The sequence below is a fragment of the Protopterus annectens genome, chromosome 4.part0, assembly GCF_019279795.1.
Source record: "Protopterus annectens isolate FY-2018-M chromosome 4.part0, PAN1.0, whole genome shotgun sequence".
Lineage (NCBI taxonomy): Eukaryota > Metazoa > Chordata > Ceratodontiformes > Protopteridae > Protopterus > Protopterus annectens.
In genome coordinates, this window is record NC_056733.1 from 631,552,794 (window position 1) to 631,569,947 (window position 17,154).

General features: G+C 41.9%; 1 protein-coding gene across 1 annotated transcript in view; it reads left to right on the forward strand.

The window, feature by feature from the left end:
• Positions 1-17,154, forward strand: part of ZCCHC8 (zinc finger CCHC-type containing 8) — a 1,340,563-nt gene that overhangs the window by 1,035,320 nt on the left and 288,089 nt on the right. Inside the window, 1 exon segment of the mRNA XM_044068587.1 lies at positions 3,128-3,214. Within this exon segment, the coding sequence (XP_043924522.1) occupies positions 3,128-3,214 (87 nt within the window).

Below are 17,154 nucleotides of genomic sequence, written 5' to 3' on the forward strand. Positions count from 1 at the left end.
ATTTTACAATACCTAACTGAGATGCTAAACAAAGGCATTTCTTTCTCATCTATTATGATTCATGCCTCTGCCATTTCAGCCCATTACAATACGGAACCACCTATTTTTTCTCATCCTTTAAGGCAGTACCTCAGAGGGGCCAAAAACATTAGGCCTCCAAGGAGAGCACCAATTCCGGCCTGGGACCTCAATTATGTTTTGGAAAAAGGTAATAGTCTCCAGTGAAGAAACTGCGAATGTAAATACCATGGAGTTCCAATAAGTGCTCCAACACCACTAAAATATACGGTCTCTAATTCCGTTGTAATACCATGAAACAACTTGCTGAATATTTCCACTGTGTCCCAAGCAATTCACCAACACGAATCGAATAAAACCAAACCAGTTTTATTAACGATAGCACTCGTAAGATGCTGGATGACTTCAGCGTCTTGTACCAAAATGTTAACACTGAAAACGTATAACAATAAAATGAAAATGAGATAAAAAACTCTATATATTAAACACTGCGGACAATGCTAAAAATTAAGTTAAGCACTTTCACCCATATCTTATGGGCTTCTTCAGAACACCATTAAATTGAACTGTCCGCCTTATAAAACTTTCAAGGCGCCAAATTTGAATGGAACTGTTAAAAAATTTAAAGAAACAGTACATTGTCAATTCCAGTTCAAAACTAAGCTACCCATATCATTTGTTACCTGCATTATTGCATTTATAACTAAATAGCACGCTAGAAAACAATCAACTGAAATAAAATATAAGGTGCAATGCATCTATAAAGTATTCAGTGTGTATATATATATATATATATATATATATATATATATATATATATATATATATATACATACATACACACAAATTGTCAACTTTTTCCTATGACATCATTGCTTGGGACGCTTATCAGTGGAAATATTCAGCAAGTTGTTTCATGGTATTACAATGGAATTAGAGACTGTATATTTTAGTGGTGGTGGATCACTTATTGGAACTCCATGGTATTTATGTTTTGGAAAAACTTACACTGCCTCCTTTCGATTCAGTATCAACAGCAGATATAAAATTCTTATCCTGGAAAACAGCTCTGCTCCTAGCAATAACCTCTGCAAGGCGAGTCTCAGAGCTACAAGCACTCATGGCTGTGGAACCTTTCATCATTTTCCATCGAGACAGGGTTTCTCTGAGGACGAACCCTACATTTATGCCAAAGGTGGTGTCCAGTGTGGCACTCAACCAAACCCTTCACTTTGCCTACCTTTTATCCTAATCCACAGAACAAGGGTCAGAAAATTCTGCATTCTTTGGACATACACAGACAGTTAAAATTCTACTTGAACAGAACTAAAGCTTTCAGAAAAACTGAGCAACTTTGTGTCATATGCTGCAGGTTCACATGGAAAGGCCATCTCAAAACAGACTATTTCTATAATGGATAGGCCATTGCATCCGTTTCTGCTATTTTCAACATGGCAAATCAGTGCCCAAGGACATTAGGCCTCATTCCACCAGAGCAGCAGCCACTTCAGCAGCCTTCCTCAGAGGAGTACCAATCAAAGATGTCTTAGAGGCTGCAACTTGGAGTTCAGTGCATACCTTCACAAAGCACTACCACTTAACTCTTTACTCTAAGTCCAGAGCAGGCTTTGTACTGCAGTTCTGCAGGGCCTCATAGCCTCTCCTAATCCTATTTAGCCCAGCCACCCTTCCTCAGCTTTGGGATTCAACCCAAGAGTATTGACTGCAACAGGGAAACACGATGAACATAGTACAGTTGTGTACCTACCATAAATGTAGATGTTCGAGTGTATTCACTGTTGCAGTTCAAGTTACCCACCATCCCCCTTTTCTTTGCTGGGGCTTATCTGCACTTCTCTATCCTGTACAACCTTTTTGGTGTATTTGCTTGTAGATGAAGGACATGTTATTTTTGTGCATGTATTTTTATTGGCATATTCTTTCAGCCTTCCAATTTAGGGACACCTGACATCTGGGGCAAGAAAAACTGAAGAAAATGGTGTCAGCTGCATCTTTTATACCCCTGGTGCACTGATGTCAGGGAAGAGGCGACAGCAACCGACGCCGGACCTGGACTTTGGAATTCTGGCCGACTGCGGGTAGCCTGCCTGCAGGATAACCCAAGAGTAATGACTGCAACAGTGAATACACTCGAACATCTACATTTATGGTAGGTACACAACTGTACTTTCTTCCATACCACATGCTCGCACTCGCACGCGCACTAATGCTTATGAGCAGCATATTTAGTGTCTAGTCCACCTACTGCATGTCTTTGGAATGTGGGAGGAAACTGGAGTACTCAGAGGAAATCTTCACCAATACAAGGATGAAGTGCAGACTCTGCACAGAAGGCACGCCAGCCAAGAATCAAACCATAGAACCTCTTGCTGTGAGCGTATCAGCACCATCTCCTGTGCTACCCTGCTCTCCTGACAGGTTTTTATATTGTTAGGACTTAGAGCTGTGTAGCCACTGAGAATGCTTCACTCAAGTGTCTAATATTGGGGAGTCTTCTATAGATGATGATTACTGTTACATCATTCTGTGTCTTGATGGCCTTTGTTTGTAGCTGTTTGTGGAGTTCCCTGAAAGTCAGTCTAGGCTATTTTTATATTTTCTTTTATGCTTAAGATTTTAAGACACAAAAAAAAACCAAAGAAAACACTGTGGATACGAGTGAACTGGCTGATGAAGAGGCTAGATATGTCATCTTGGCAGATGCCTTCATGGCATGCACTGACTGGTGATATTTTTTTTTCCCCAAGTATGTATGCACGTAAAGAAAAAAAATCTAAAGTTGGGGATTGCAGGAGAGAGTATCATTAAACCTCCTCATAGAGCTCAGTTGATGTGGGCAAGTGCCTATCAGTTCATCTTTCTGTCAATTTTTAGTTAATGTAGTTGCAAAATTTCTCCTTTGTTTGTAGAGGCTGTTAACTTTGCACAATTTCATGTCAGAATGTTGCAGAGTAAATGAATAAACTATTTTAAAGCATAGTACTGTTAGCATATATGTTTAATTAAAATAGTTTAGGTTGTTCATATCAATTTGGTCTTTCTTATGAACCTCATTTCCATTTTTTTTTTTTAATGTTTATCACTTTAGGATTGGAGGATGTTTGGTTCCATTCCAATGCAGATGGTACATCAGAAGGAAGTTTTTGCAAACTATCTGGCTACTGCCTTTTCTGTGGTAAGCAACTTTTTTTGATTACAATACACAGTTAAGAATTTTTTACTTAAGTTTAGAAAATTTTGTAATGCGTCAGAACGTTAGCTGTGTATTCTTTAAGCTTTTGGATGCGTTTTCATCTTGTTTGTAGGGTCCCTTTATATTGGACAACTGATGGAAACACCACCTTTTTTGTTTTGTCCTGCTTGAAGTCTGAGTATGATATGCCAAGCTGCCCTTTTTGTGCTAGATTTAACAAGAAGACAGTTAAGCATAGGGTCAAAACCCTCAGTCAGTATTTAGTCTGGTAACCCTCTGCCTTCACATGTCATAAAGTCTTCTAGTTCCCAGGTCTTCGTCCGGAAGAAGCAAAAAAAAAAAAAAAAAAAAAAAAAAAACTTTAAGGAGAAGGATGTGCGAAAGGCCAAAAACCTCTGTCGCTTAATTCCCTCCTTATCCTGAGTTGCCAGCATTGGTGAGATGTCTTTGCAATACCCTGGTCTAAACCTGTTAAACCAGAGCCCTCTGGCACATCCCCTATGGTGGCTGCCATCACTACGTCCCTGTCCATATATGCCAGCACCAGGTAGATGTCAGCTGGGACTGATGCTACTAAGCAGACAACTTAAGACTCCATGGTTCTGATGAAAGAGGATGAAGGTGGTATACCCTTGGTTATAGTTTGGGAAGAATTACTTGGGAACCATGTTGAGATTGTGCCAGCCTGTGACTTGGAGGCCTTGTCAGCTCCCAATCCCAGGACACCCAAGCGTATGACAGGTTGGTTTGCCCCAATCAGTGCTGTCTGGATCCCCTGACACCTTTATTGTGGTCTATCCACAGGATGTAGTCGGACTTGCACAAGTCTTCATGGATTTTGAGTTCAACAGCATCCTGGTAAGTACTTCTTGTGGGAAAAGCAGAAGGGGCATTCCTCCCCCCTCCCCCCAAAGACAAATTGCTCTGAATCAGATGATTAAAATAACTTTGCCTATGTTGAGCATCTTCCACCTTCAGCAGTGTTTGGATTCTGATTCAGTAGATAGCTTGTTCCCAGACTCGCCCCCTGAGGACTTGTTCTTTGGAGATTTTTATCATATTGAAGGGAAACATTTTACAGCTGGGAGTGCTGGGTTTTAATGGAGTCTCTGAACTGTGTAACATGCTTTTAAATGAAGCACTCATTTTTTTCTGTCATTTTAAAAGTGATGTAAAGTTAACTGAAATCATTTTTCTGTGGAAAAATGTACTTTTGATTTTTACATCTTTTTTTAATTATGTAAGACATAGGCAAATACATTTACCTTAAAGAAAAACTGTATTAACATATTGCTAGTTTTAAACTTTATTCATTACATATGTTCTTGTGTATTTTAGTTCGGCATTACATCAATTCCTGCCTTCCCTTAAACCTCACTCCTCTTCCAGTAGATTTTTTTTACGTGTATTGTTTCCACAGTTTCTCTTTTTTCTATGTAATTTGCTCCTATTCATCGCCACTTTGGTTAGTTCCCTAGGCCCTTGATCTAGCAGCTAGTAGTTCCCTTGGCCCCTGTCTAGTAGAGCTGTTGGTATGATCCCTGGTGTGAACTTTGTTACCCATCCACTCGTCAAGGTTCCTCTTGAAGAGTGATAGTGAGGGGCGCTCTGTCTTATGTAGATCGGGACCTTGTTCCATAGCAAGGGAAGTCTTTGCGAAGGGACTCTATCCCTCCAGCATGTTCTATTCATTGTTGTGCTGAGGTTTATATCCCTAGAGCGTGTAGCTCGAGTAGATTTGGTTTTGCTAAGATGGAGCATGTTCAACAGTTCTGGGTTGGACGTGGCTCTGTATGTTAGACGGAGATCGCCTCTGAGAAGGCAGTATGCAACAGAGAAAAGCCTTAGTTTTTTCAATCATGCTGCATAGGGCAACTGTTTGAGGCCAGTAATCCTCTTAGTGAGGTACCTCTGTGGTCTCTCCAGCTGCTGGCGATGCCTGGCCAGGTACATTCCAATTGGTGCATTGTACTCAATAATGGGCCTGATGAGGGAAGAGTACAGGGGCACCACTACATCCTTAGATCTTGATTCGAACCCTTTCATGATCAGATGGGTGACATAGAAGGATTTTCTAACCACCTTGACAACATGGTTATCAAAGGAAAGCTGACTATCTACTTGGGTCCCTAGATCCCTTATTACTTATTCAGATTTCAGGAGGTTACCTCCTGTGTGGTAGTTTGTGGGTACTCTGTTTTTTCCAAAGGGGATTACTATGCATTTTTTAGCATTTAGCTTGAGACCATGGCTTTGACACCATACATCAGTCTCATTAAAGCCCTTCTGAAGGATATCCATGTCGGCCGGAGACTCTGTTATAGCACACAGTTTGCAGTCATCTGCAAACTTGGTCAGCCACAGCTCTTCAGTGCTTGCCTGTACTTCTGAGAAGTATATGCCAAACAGGAGGGGCCCCCGGACAGAGCCCTGAGGCACACCGCTCGTTACTGGTCTGGATACGGACATAGATCCCGTTACTGTTTGTGTGATCTTTCCGAGAGCCAGTTTGCGATCCATCTTGTGACGTAAGGGTTTATGCCCAGGTTGGTGAGTTTATCAATAATACCCGAATGGGGAATGGTGTCAAATGCTTTAGCAAGGTCAAGGTAAGCCGTGTGTACCTCCTTTCCCTTATCTATACCCTGAGTAACTGTCTCAAAGAAGTCCACCAGGTTCAGGAGGCATGATCTGCCCTTGATGAAGCCGAACTGTGTGGGGTCAAGTGTTTGGAGGTTCCCAGTCTCTCCATTTGAGTTCCATAATGATTCGCTCCATTGCCTTACAGATCAGACTGGTTAGGCTTATTGGTCGGTAGTCCCCAGGGTCGGTTGTGGGCCCACCCTTGTGCAGCGGAACCACCGTTGCTGTGCACCATTCTATGGGCACATATCCTGTCGAGAGGCTGAGACTCAACAGGGTATTCAGATGCGGGGTTAATTCATTTTGGAGCTCGCGTATGACACAGCCCGGGACACCATCTGGTCCCATAGAGGCAGTGTGTTTAGCTTTAGATAGAGCCTTATTAACAAATGTATTGGTAATAATTGGAGTTACACAATCCCCTGGAATAGTAATAGGCCCTGCAGGTGGTGGTGGGGGGATTTGCACTGAACCGGTCAGCCAAGATGTTGGCAATGTCAGTGGGGTCAGTGTATTTTGTTCCATTTTGTACTAGCTCAGAACAGACCTGAGCGTTGCCATTTAGGTTTTTGACGTAACCATAGAAGGCCTTATGGTTATCCTTGCAACTTTCTTTTTGAAAATGGCTTTAGTTGACTTGATGAGGGCCCTCAATTTCTTACTAATGCTGATCAGGGATGATTTTTCTACTTGAGATTTGGCCTTTTTTTTTGTATAAGTCTCCTCCTTTTATTGTATAGTTTGCTTATGGCCGGGGTCCACCAGACTGGCTTCTTCTTGCTTGAGGAAGTGGTCTTGGTTTTATTTGGGATAGCATGGTCCATGCAATCCTGAAGGTGTATGTAAAGTGCCTTGGTGTAGGATTCTGCATCCTGGATATCATTATCCTTCTGCAAGGGAATAGTGAAGCTTTCCACTTCTGACGCAAGTAGTTTGAAGTTTGCTTTGGAAAGGTTTTTTACGATCGTTTCTTTGACTGGGGGAGGTGGAGGAGTGAGGATGTCCAGGGTTATCAGTCTGTGGTCTGATCTGACCAGAGAGGGAGTGATAACGGGTGTGGTACAATGGGCGCCCATATTTGTGATGACTAAATCCAATATGTTGTCCCCTCTAGTGGGAGAGCATACCAGTTGTTCAAGGGCATTTGAATTTATAAATTCTATGAACCGTTGGGCATAGGAGTTAGAACTTTGGTAGTTCGCCCAGTCTATACCAGGGTAGTTGAAATCACCCAAAATTATGGTGTTTGGTTGGACTTATATATTTTCCAATGCCTCAGGGAATGCTGAGTCAGCATCTTAGGACATGGTGGGCGATCTATAACTGGCTACGACTTGAAATGTGGTTTTGCCTGCTGATAGTTGTGCATGGATGATCTCTGGGGTATCATGCTGCACCAGTAACCTGGAGATGTGGGTATCCTTAATGAATATAGATACACCTCCGCCCTTTGTACTGTGATCAGATAACTAAGGCTGGAAGGTATGATATGAATTGTAACCTGGTAGTGCTGGGGTGCTCTCTGGAGCCTTGAACTAGGTTTCCGTCACTGCGCAAACATCGATTTTCTCCATACTGAGGAGTGCCTCGAGTGCGTGCATTTTGAGGTTGAGACTTCTGGCGTTGAGCAGCATTACCCTTAGTTTTTGGTTACCTGTGCTGGTTACGGTGGTTGGTTTGTCCTTTGAGCCTTGCCTAAAAAAGGCACTATGGGGGACGGCAAGAGCCTTGGCCAGTATTCGAAAGCCTAGGGGTGACGGGTGCAAACCATCTCTGGTGAAACAGCGAGGCTTGTGTATCATGTCATCCCAGACAGACACTGGATCCCCTTAGAATGACACCAGAAGCTTAGCCAATTGTTGAAATTGATAATTTTATCTTTGTATTGTGGTATCATTCTAGGTGAAGGTAGTATGCTACTCAAGGTCAGGGTCATACCAGCTTGGGCTACATGATCAGAGAGCTCCTCAGTGTCTCTTTTCATGTAGTCCAGGGAGGTACGTCTTAGATCATTCCCACCAACATGTACAATGACAGCGTCATACTTGTACTTGTTCTGGAGTGACCGAAGTTCCTGTGTTATGTGGTGGATCCTAGCACCTGACAGGCAGCTGACAGTAACCTCCTTTTTCAACCTTGAGTGGAACATCTGTGTGCCTTACTATAGTCTCCTATTACTAGTGTGTGGGGTATGGTGTTTTGCCTTAGGGGCTGTCGTGAGGCACACTGCCGAGATGAATTGTGTTTTCTGGCTTGTGTTTGGAGGTGCAGGTTGCTTGCTTTGTCTGCTTTGGAGGGCCCGGTTTCTTTTTCAGATTGGTACCTAGTGCCTCCGAATATGTTTTTGTGTATTTATGTGTATGTTTTGCCGGTGCTTGTTTTGTAGATCCATGTGTGACTGGTGGTGTGATGCTAGTGTGTCTCTTCTCCTCTTGACTGTTACAGTCATGGGTTGAGAGTGCTTAGCCTCCAGTCTGGCTGTGTATTTGCATCTCTCAAGTGTTTGTGTCTAGAGGTAAGAGGAGAGGGGTGTCTGTATACATGAGGCAGTTGTGACATTGCCTCAGGATGCCCAATTCCACCAGATGAACTGGAGAGAGTACACCTGAAGCTGACCTCTGGACATGCTTGGAAAAGTAAATTTCACTTGTCTTGCAGACAATCGAGGGTCTTATGCTGTATCATAATAGTGCTGTCTAGGAGATTTGGAAAATAATAGTGCTGTCTAGGAGATTTGGACAAGTGCTGATTTGGGTTATGCAAGTGCTGCAATAAGAGCAGTTGATCTGAAGCACTTGAGTTGAGGCTTGCGTAGTTCTAAGGGAAAATTTACAGTGCAGACTTTGTGGAGCCAGGAATAGTATACCCCAGCTAACCAGAGCTGCCCGACGCTGCTCTGTGTGCAAGACCTCACAAAAAGAGAGTTGCAGGGTTTTGAGAGGGAGATCAAGGAGTTTGGAACTGACCCAAAATAGCCAATAAAACTACAGTTTCTAGGCAGTAACCACTCCTACAGGGACAGGCAGGCTGCTCATTGTTAACCACTGGTGAACACAGAGACTTCCCTTTAGCCAAAGTAAGCACTGGCCTCCAAGAAACGAATAGCAACTCTGTAACTAAACTTTTTTTTTAATTATATAAAGTGGGAAAATAGCAAGATTTTTTTGTCGGCTGATGCTTATGTACTCCAGCCGCTCTGACGTCGGAGAGAAATGCGACATCAGCCGACGTCGGACCCAGATTTTGGAATCTGGCCGACCGAGGGCTGCCTGAGGCAGGACAAACCCATATGTTATGACTGCAGTTGCGTATCTATCGGACATCTACATTTATGGTAGATACAAAACTGTACTTTTTCTATTTTAGGCGAAATGTTTTGTGAGAGGGGTTTACCCTAAAGAGTTGCTAACAGAGACATTGGATGAAGTATATCAGGGATGGGGTACCCGCTACAAACCTTTACTTGGCCATCCCATTTCCACCACAGTTATATCAGAATCAAAATCTAAGGATTTGTCTGGATCATGCTCTATTGAGCACAACTACTTTTCCTTGATTTTTAAGAATATTTTACAGAACAACTGGTCTATACTCAAGACAAATACAGACATTTTAGGGGTAGTAGGAAACAAACCCACCTTCATACACCGGGTGGGTAATAATTTTAAGAGAACTCTGGAAGGAAGGGATAACTCCTTCAGACATGTTAGGGGCACCCACCCGTGTGGTAGATGTGTTCAGTGTTCATGCATCAATATTTTAGACAGGATCAACTTGAACAATGGCCTGGGGAGTACAGTAAAATTTTGTAAGGGCAACTGTTATACCAAATTGGTAGTTTATTTGGCAACCTGTGAACACTGTCCTAGTTTCTATGTGGGCAAAACGGAATGCCCACTTAAAGAAAGGATATATGAACACAGAAATTATATCAAAACCAAAAAAGAAACTAGCGCCCTATACAAGCACACCATCTCTTGTTCCTTTCCTCCATTTTTCAAGTTTGGCATCATTGATGTAGTGGACATAGAACTCAGAGGGGGTGATGCGAAGAATGTTCTGTTACAGAAAGAGATTAGATGGCAACTGAGACTCAGGTCAAATATCCCCCCAGGGCTCAACGAATACATTAACATAAAAGCCATCTTAGTAGGCAAAGCCAATTTATGTTTAAACCCCTTCAAATCTATTTATTCACTCACTTTTCACTTCAAATCTGTATTACAAAATTTTGGAAGGGATTTATACTTGCAATTTCACCTTTTTACTTCTTCATCCTTTTAAAAAAATTTTTTTGACAACTAGTACTTACAGATATATTCCTTATACCATGATTACTTTTCATGCAATAAATTGTTTTATGTTTTTATGTAAAACACCATATGTCAAAAAATGTTTCCAAAAAACTTTTTAAAATATTTAAAATATTCACAACACTTAAATTACACATATTTATACGCATATCCACCATTCTTTTATGTCATTTTAGTAATTTTAAATAATATTCGACACAGTTTCATGTAACTTTTAACTAAGGAACAACCCAGTTGAGTTTTAAACAAAATGTGACTCAATTATTTTAGGCATTTCTACATGTCAATTTATTTCAATTGCTTTAAATTGTTTTATTTAAATTTTTAAATTGTTTAATTGAATCATTGAATGGGAAAAAATTCTGGGTACACACCTATATATAAAGCTTTTTGTACCAGTGGGATTTTATCTGATGAAGTTTGCCTATTTGCAGACGAAAGCGCTCATTGTGTTATATTGGATCTGTTGTTTTTTACTTCATTAAAGGAATTGGCTCCAACCAGTGGAACAGTGATTTTTTTTCTACAGTCTTCATTTACTTTTTGGTTCAACCATATATGAAACCTTCAGTTGTTTTCTTGTGAATTGCTTATCCAGTCTCTCTTCCCAATCTTTTCTAACCTTTTCTAATTCATTCCTGTAGTTACTGTGCAGTATTTTATATGCACTACTAATTATGCCCTACTAATTATCCCTTTAACAGCAACTTCTGTTCTAGATTCATTTAAAAAACTACCGGAGCAGGTCTTTTACCTAGGATTTCTGTACCCCTTTCTCTTTGCCTGTAACTCTTCGATCCTTGATTGGGAAAGCAGTCTCTAGCCTGCAGTCCAAATGTTTTTGCTTTTCCCCATTATTTTGCCTTTCCTTCTCTAGTTATTTGCTCCCAATACTTTTGTTCCTTTGCCAGTTTTCTCCAGTAAATTCCTGCCCCCTTTTGCCTATTTTCTGTACTTGTAATTGCATTCATTCCTATTGGCAAAATCTTTTCTCCATTCTTCATGTTGGCTTGTTTCTTGGAATACTCTGCTACTTTATGAATACAGTATGCAGTGTGACTGTTCTTAAAAGGGGGTCTGCCAAATTCCCCCTCTCCTCTTATTTCTAGAACTTTCTGCTTCGTCATCCTTTTCCCCGTTGAGTTATAGCTTTCTGCTTGTCTTATGCATGTGAACCTTAACTGTGCAACTCTAAAATAGCCCTTCAAATCAGGTAAATCCTAATCCACCTTGTTCTGTTGGAAGGATCAACTTATTCCACTTGGCCCTTGCCCTTTTCCCCTCCCACTTAAAATCCTTCAACTCTAATTACTGTCCATAACTACTCCTCTGATTGATGGTAAAAATATGCCTGACCTGCATATAAATTAAAGGAACTAAAAATATTTTTACTGCTTGTATCCTGCTGTCTATATCCATAAATAACAGCTTCCAGTTTCTCAGTTTTTATATTTTCTTTAGTCTCTTCCTGCATATTCTTAGCTGCCATAATAGACTTTTTGGTCCATACACCTAAATACTTCATTTTTATCTTGTCTCCATAAATATGGGTATTGCTGGTCCAATTTGTGTGAGCAAATAGTTTGCAGCTATAGCCTTTGTTTTATTTTAATTTTATATCCAGAAAAAGACTAATGTTCCACAACACTGGAGTATCTTTTTCTGGTTTTGGCAGGTACAAAATAATATATTCTGCAAATAAAGCCAACTTATATTTATTACCAATACCAATTGTATCCTTGAATTTCTGAGTCCTTTATTTTCTATGTGATTGGCTCGGAATATAAAACGAATGTAGGGGAAAGAGGACACCCCTGCCTAGTTCCTCTGTTCAGACACAACTCGAAAAGGAATCCTTCCTCAATTTTTGCCTCCAGTCCCTCTTGTATCCTCCTAATTAACCTTTACTGTATTAGGACAAGTAAATGCTTCATTGCCCTACTCATAAAATCCCAGCTTAGTCAAATGCTTTCTCTGCAACAAGACCCACCAACAACAGTAGTATTTTCGTACACTCTGCTTCCCTGTAGGTTTATCATTGTTCTGTTAATGTTGTCAAATGTTTGCCTTCCTTCTACAAAACCACATTGGTTCATATCTGTCAGTTTTGGCAACACTTGTGTCATTGTTTTAGCAGTTAGACATTCGCACTTCATAATCCATAGTGTATAATTAAAATGGGCCTATATGAAGCAGAGTACGACAGGTCTTTACTGTCTTTAGATACTACAGCCCCTACAGTTTTCTTCCAGGAAGCTGGTGCTTCATCTTTTTAAAATGCTGTTAAAACATTCCAGATATTTAGCGCTTTCTTCCCTCCTTGAGCCCATACTTCCACATGAACACTGTTCATTCCTGGAGACTTTTCTGCAGATGATTGTATATCACTTTTTTAATCTCCTTTCCTCCTATCTTAACTGTTGCTTGATAAGCCTCATCTACCTCTAACCTTGGCATACTTAAGTCTTCCACAACTATTTCCATCTGTGCTCTATCTTGTGTTCCACATTTTTCTGGTTTAAACAAATTTTCATAAAATTTCAGAAATAACTTGGATATCTCTACAGGAGTTGGTTATTTTTCTTGTTATAAGCTCCTTAAGTTTAGCAACAACTCTTTCCACTTTCTGTTGCAAAAGTTATTGTGCTAAATGTTTTTGTGCTGAGGAGTTTGTCATTTGCTTAATGGCAAGCTTTCTAAACTCATGCATGTTATCCAGATACTCCCTTTATTTTTTCGTTAGCACTTTACAATTGTGCATTTTCTTGATGTTCATAGTGTTTCACTGTTGCAGTCATCACTGTAGGGTTCTTCGTGCCGGCAAGCAGCCCTCGGTCAGCCAGAATCCCAAAGTCTGGGTCCGGCGTCAGCTGTTCAGTGATGCTCCCTGACGTCAGAGCGGCAGGAGTACAAAGCTGCTAGCCGACGCCATGTTCTCCAGTCTTTCTTGCCGTGCGGTGGAAGCAGTTCGCAAGTCCCGGTTGTCTGACTCCTGATATTTATCCGTGCTTCAGTCCGAAGACTTACTTCTTCTCAAAGCTAAGTACCCAGTTGGGGGAAACTTTTTTTCTTGCTCCAATCCGATGTCAGAAAAAGTTAATAGTTGTATTTCTTGTGGGAAGCAAATACCTCATAAGGATTTCCACTCTTACTGTATTCCTTGTTTAGGCCCTGACCACAATGTAGCTAGTTGTCGGTTTTGTGCTAGATTTAACCAACGTACTATTAAGCGGAGGTACAATTTTGCTTTTCACTACTTTGGCAGGCGATTTAATTATAAAATGTCGTCGGACACGCTTCCGACTACCGGCGTTCACAAACGACGCAAAGATAAGGACAGGCCTCAGAGGTCCAAATCAGACTGTTTACAAGCAGAGCCAGCTACAGGTACGGCCGTCGTCAGTGAGGCGCTTTCGCAGCCCCTGTCATCGGCCATTTCAGAACCGATTGCTGAAACAAACTCCCACGTGGAGCCAACTAGGCCTTTGAGTACTCCAGCTGCAGGACCTTCGGACAATGCTCCCTTGGATGGGTCCGGAGCCGCTGTGCAGGTTTCCGAGGGGGTTTTCAGGCCTACACAGCTTCTGATAAAGGCAAAGCTAAAGACAAAGGCGAAGACTTCTCCTAAATCAAAGACACCAGCCCAGACCTCTTCTGATCCGGGACCCAAATCTCAGAAACAGCTGCTTAAAATGGCGGAGGACTTACTAACCATGATTAGGGGTTCACATCCCCCTCCAGACAAAAGGCCAAGGCAAGAATTGGATTATGAATCCTCTGATCAGGCATCTATTTCTTCAGCGTCTTCCTCTGAACAGGAATATACTTTCCCTCCTTATGAGGATTCTGATGCTGAGGAATCCATTCCATCAGCTTCTCCCCCTGAGGATTTTTCTTTTGGGGAAACTTTACATGACATGAGGGAACATTTTCACTGGAAAGGACAGGAGTACTCTGAATCTGAGAAGGCTTAGGGATTTCCTTCTTCCCCAACATAGACCCCTGGCTATTCCTCCTATTTTGGATATTGTGGATGATGCTTTTTCTGAGGCTAATTTAACTCCTGACTCCTTTCCTCCAGCCCCTGCTAAGCCTGACAGATATTACAGGGTCCTTGACTCTCACTAGTTCCTTTACAAAAATCCTTCTGCTGATCCAGAAACAATTTCTCAGGGTCCTAAGGGTGTTAGGCCGCCTCTGCTAAAAACCCTATTCCGACAGATAAGGATTCTAGAGCTTTGGAGAGATGGGGCAGAAAAGTGTATACTTTTGCTACTTTATCTATTAGGGCTTTAAATTGTCAATTTCATATGCTAAAATATCAGCAATTCCTGCTGTCTGTTATGAAACAAAAGCTAGGTACCATTTCTGCATGTGCAGATAATAAGGAATTGCACGATTTGATGCATGCTACTGAGCAAGTGGGGAAGCATGGCTTACACTGTGGTTTTGATGCCTTGGAGGCTTCATGCAGGGCGGCTGCCACTGGCAGTCGTCAGAAGGCATGCCTGGTTAAAGGAACAAAACTTAACTGATCAAGTGAAAGCAAAGTTACTGGATGCTCCTGTTCAGCATAATGTTTTGTTTGGGTCTAAGGCTGAAGAGGTGATAAAGAAATTGGAGGATAAGGCAAAATCCATGCAAACGATTAAGGATTTCTTACAAGTTCAACCCCCAAGATTTAGCAGAAATTGGCCAACTAAAAATTGGTCCTTTCCCAGCTCGGACAGGTCTCAGAGGGGTAGATATAGGCGCTCCAGAGGGAGGGCCCAAGCACAGACCTCTTACAGACCTAGACAGTGGAGTGCTTCCACCCCCAGGGGTGGAGAGGACAGACCTCAATCTTATAGAAAACAGGCTCAATGTTTCCCCCTGCATGGCTTTAGGAACTTCTCTCCTGGAAGCCCCTCTAGGAGGAAAACTCTCTCTTTTTCAATAAAATTGGACTTACTTAACCCAAGACAAGTGGGTTCTGGATGTAGTTTCAAGAGGTTACAAATTCCACTTTCATACCTTGCCAAGACCAAACGGATGGCCAGACCTACCAAAACACCAATGGGCAGAGGCATTAAACCAGGTGGGATCCCTCATGGCTATGAGGGCCATAGAACTGGTTCCACAATCAGAGACGGGGCAAGGCTTTTACTCAAGGCTCTTTCTAGTTCCCAGAAAACAAAATTCATGGAGACCCATCCTGGATCTGTCAGTCTTAAATACTTTCCTAGAGATACCAAAGTTCAAGATGCTTACTCTGAAGCAGCTCGTGCTAAAATGCAAAAATATTAATATATTAATTAATAATATTAATAATTAATTATATTAATATTAATGTTAAGCAAAAATGCATGGATGGTGACATTGGATTTAAAGGAGGCTTACCTACACATCCCTATCAGACAGAAGTGCAGAAAATACCTCAGGTTCAAGGCCGGCTCGAAACATTACCAATTCTCTGCGCTGCCCTTTGGCTTGTCTACTGCGCCCAGGGTCTTCAAGTGCCTGGCACCAGTAGTAGCTTATTGCAGACTCAAGGGAATTCAAATTTACCCTTATCTGGTCGACTGCCTTATTCAAGCAGACAGCAAGGATGTCTTACTCAAGCACCTGGAATTTGTTCATAATCTACTCAAGTACCTGGGATTCACTGTGAACATAAAATCAAATTTGACACCCACACAACAGATAACTTTTCTGGGTGCTCTTCTAAACACAACAACCCAGAAGGCATTCCTGACATCCGAAAAACAACTACAGCTGGCTTCAACTTTCAAAATCTTGGCGTTAATGTCTCAGCTAACTGCAAGGAAATTCCTGCAGGCTTTGTGTTACATGGCCTCCTGCATCCTTCTCATACCAAATGCAAGATTAAATATGAGAAAAATACAATGGTACCTAAAAAGTGTATGGTCCCAGCATTGCCACAGTCTACACACACAGATTGCTGTCTTGCCTTGCCTACAAAAGGAATTCCATTGGTGGACCATGACATGTCTTCACAACAAAGGGAAAGGCCTTCAGTCTGCCTCCAGCCAGCCAAGTGTTAACCACGGACGCCTCGGATTACACATGGGGAGCCCACTTGCAGAGGAAAGGCCTGCAAGGTTTTTGGACAGAGGATCAGAAGCACCTACATATCAATTTAAAAGAGATCTTAGCTGTACAGAATGACCTCTTGGCTTTCAGGGATCTTCTACAGCCAGGACAACTACTGATACTGACAGACAACACCACAGTTATGTGGTACATAAACAAGCAAGGGGGTTCACACTCCTACCCCCTTTGCAGACTAGCTATGACTCTATGGAACACAGCTCTAGCTTGCAAAGTGGATCTACAAGCTCAGTTCCTGCCAGGGAAAACAAAATATTCTGGCAGACAAGCCTGAGCAGGAACCTGTCAGACCCACACGAGTGGATGCTAGACACCCAAATATTCAAGATGATTACAGAAGCCTGGGGCTGCCCAGACATAGATCTATTTGCACCCCCCCCCCCCACAACCACCATTTACAGATTTTTTGCACAAGGACATTTCACAAACTAGCATGGAAAGTGGATGCTCTCTCATTCAGTTGGAGAAACCTCTTTGGGGTATGCCTTTCCTCCACTACCTCTTCTTCCACGGGTGTTATTAAAGATCAAGCAGGACAAACCCAAGATGATTTTACTGGCCCCAAATTGGCCTAGTCAATTTTGGTACTCAACACTGATGAATCTATCCCAGGAGCCTCCTTGGATTTTACCTCAGATTCCAAATCTTTTGTCCCAACGCCAGGGCCAATTTCTGCACTCTCATATCAAAACTCTCAGCCTGGCAGCCTGGCGAATTCAGGGCCTATGATTAATTCTACCCTTCCCTAACAGGTCATGGATGTCGTCTTAGAAGCCAGACGGCCTAGCACTAGAAAATCTTATGCAGGTAAATGGAAGAGATTTTGCACCTGGATGCATGCTCAGGATTCGGATC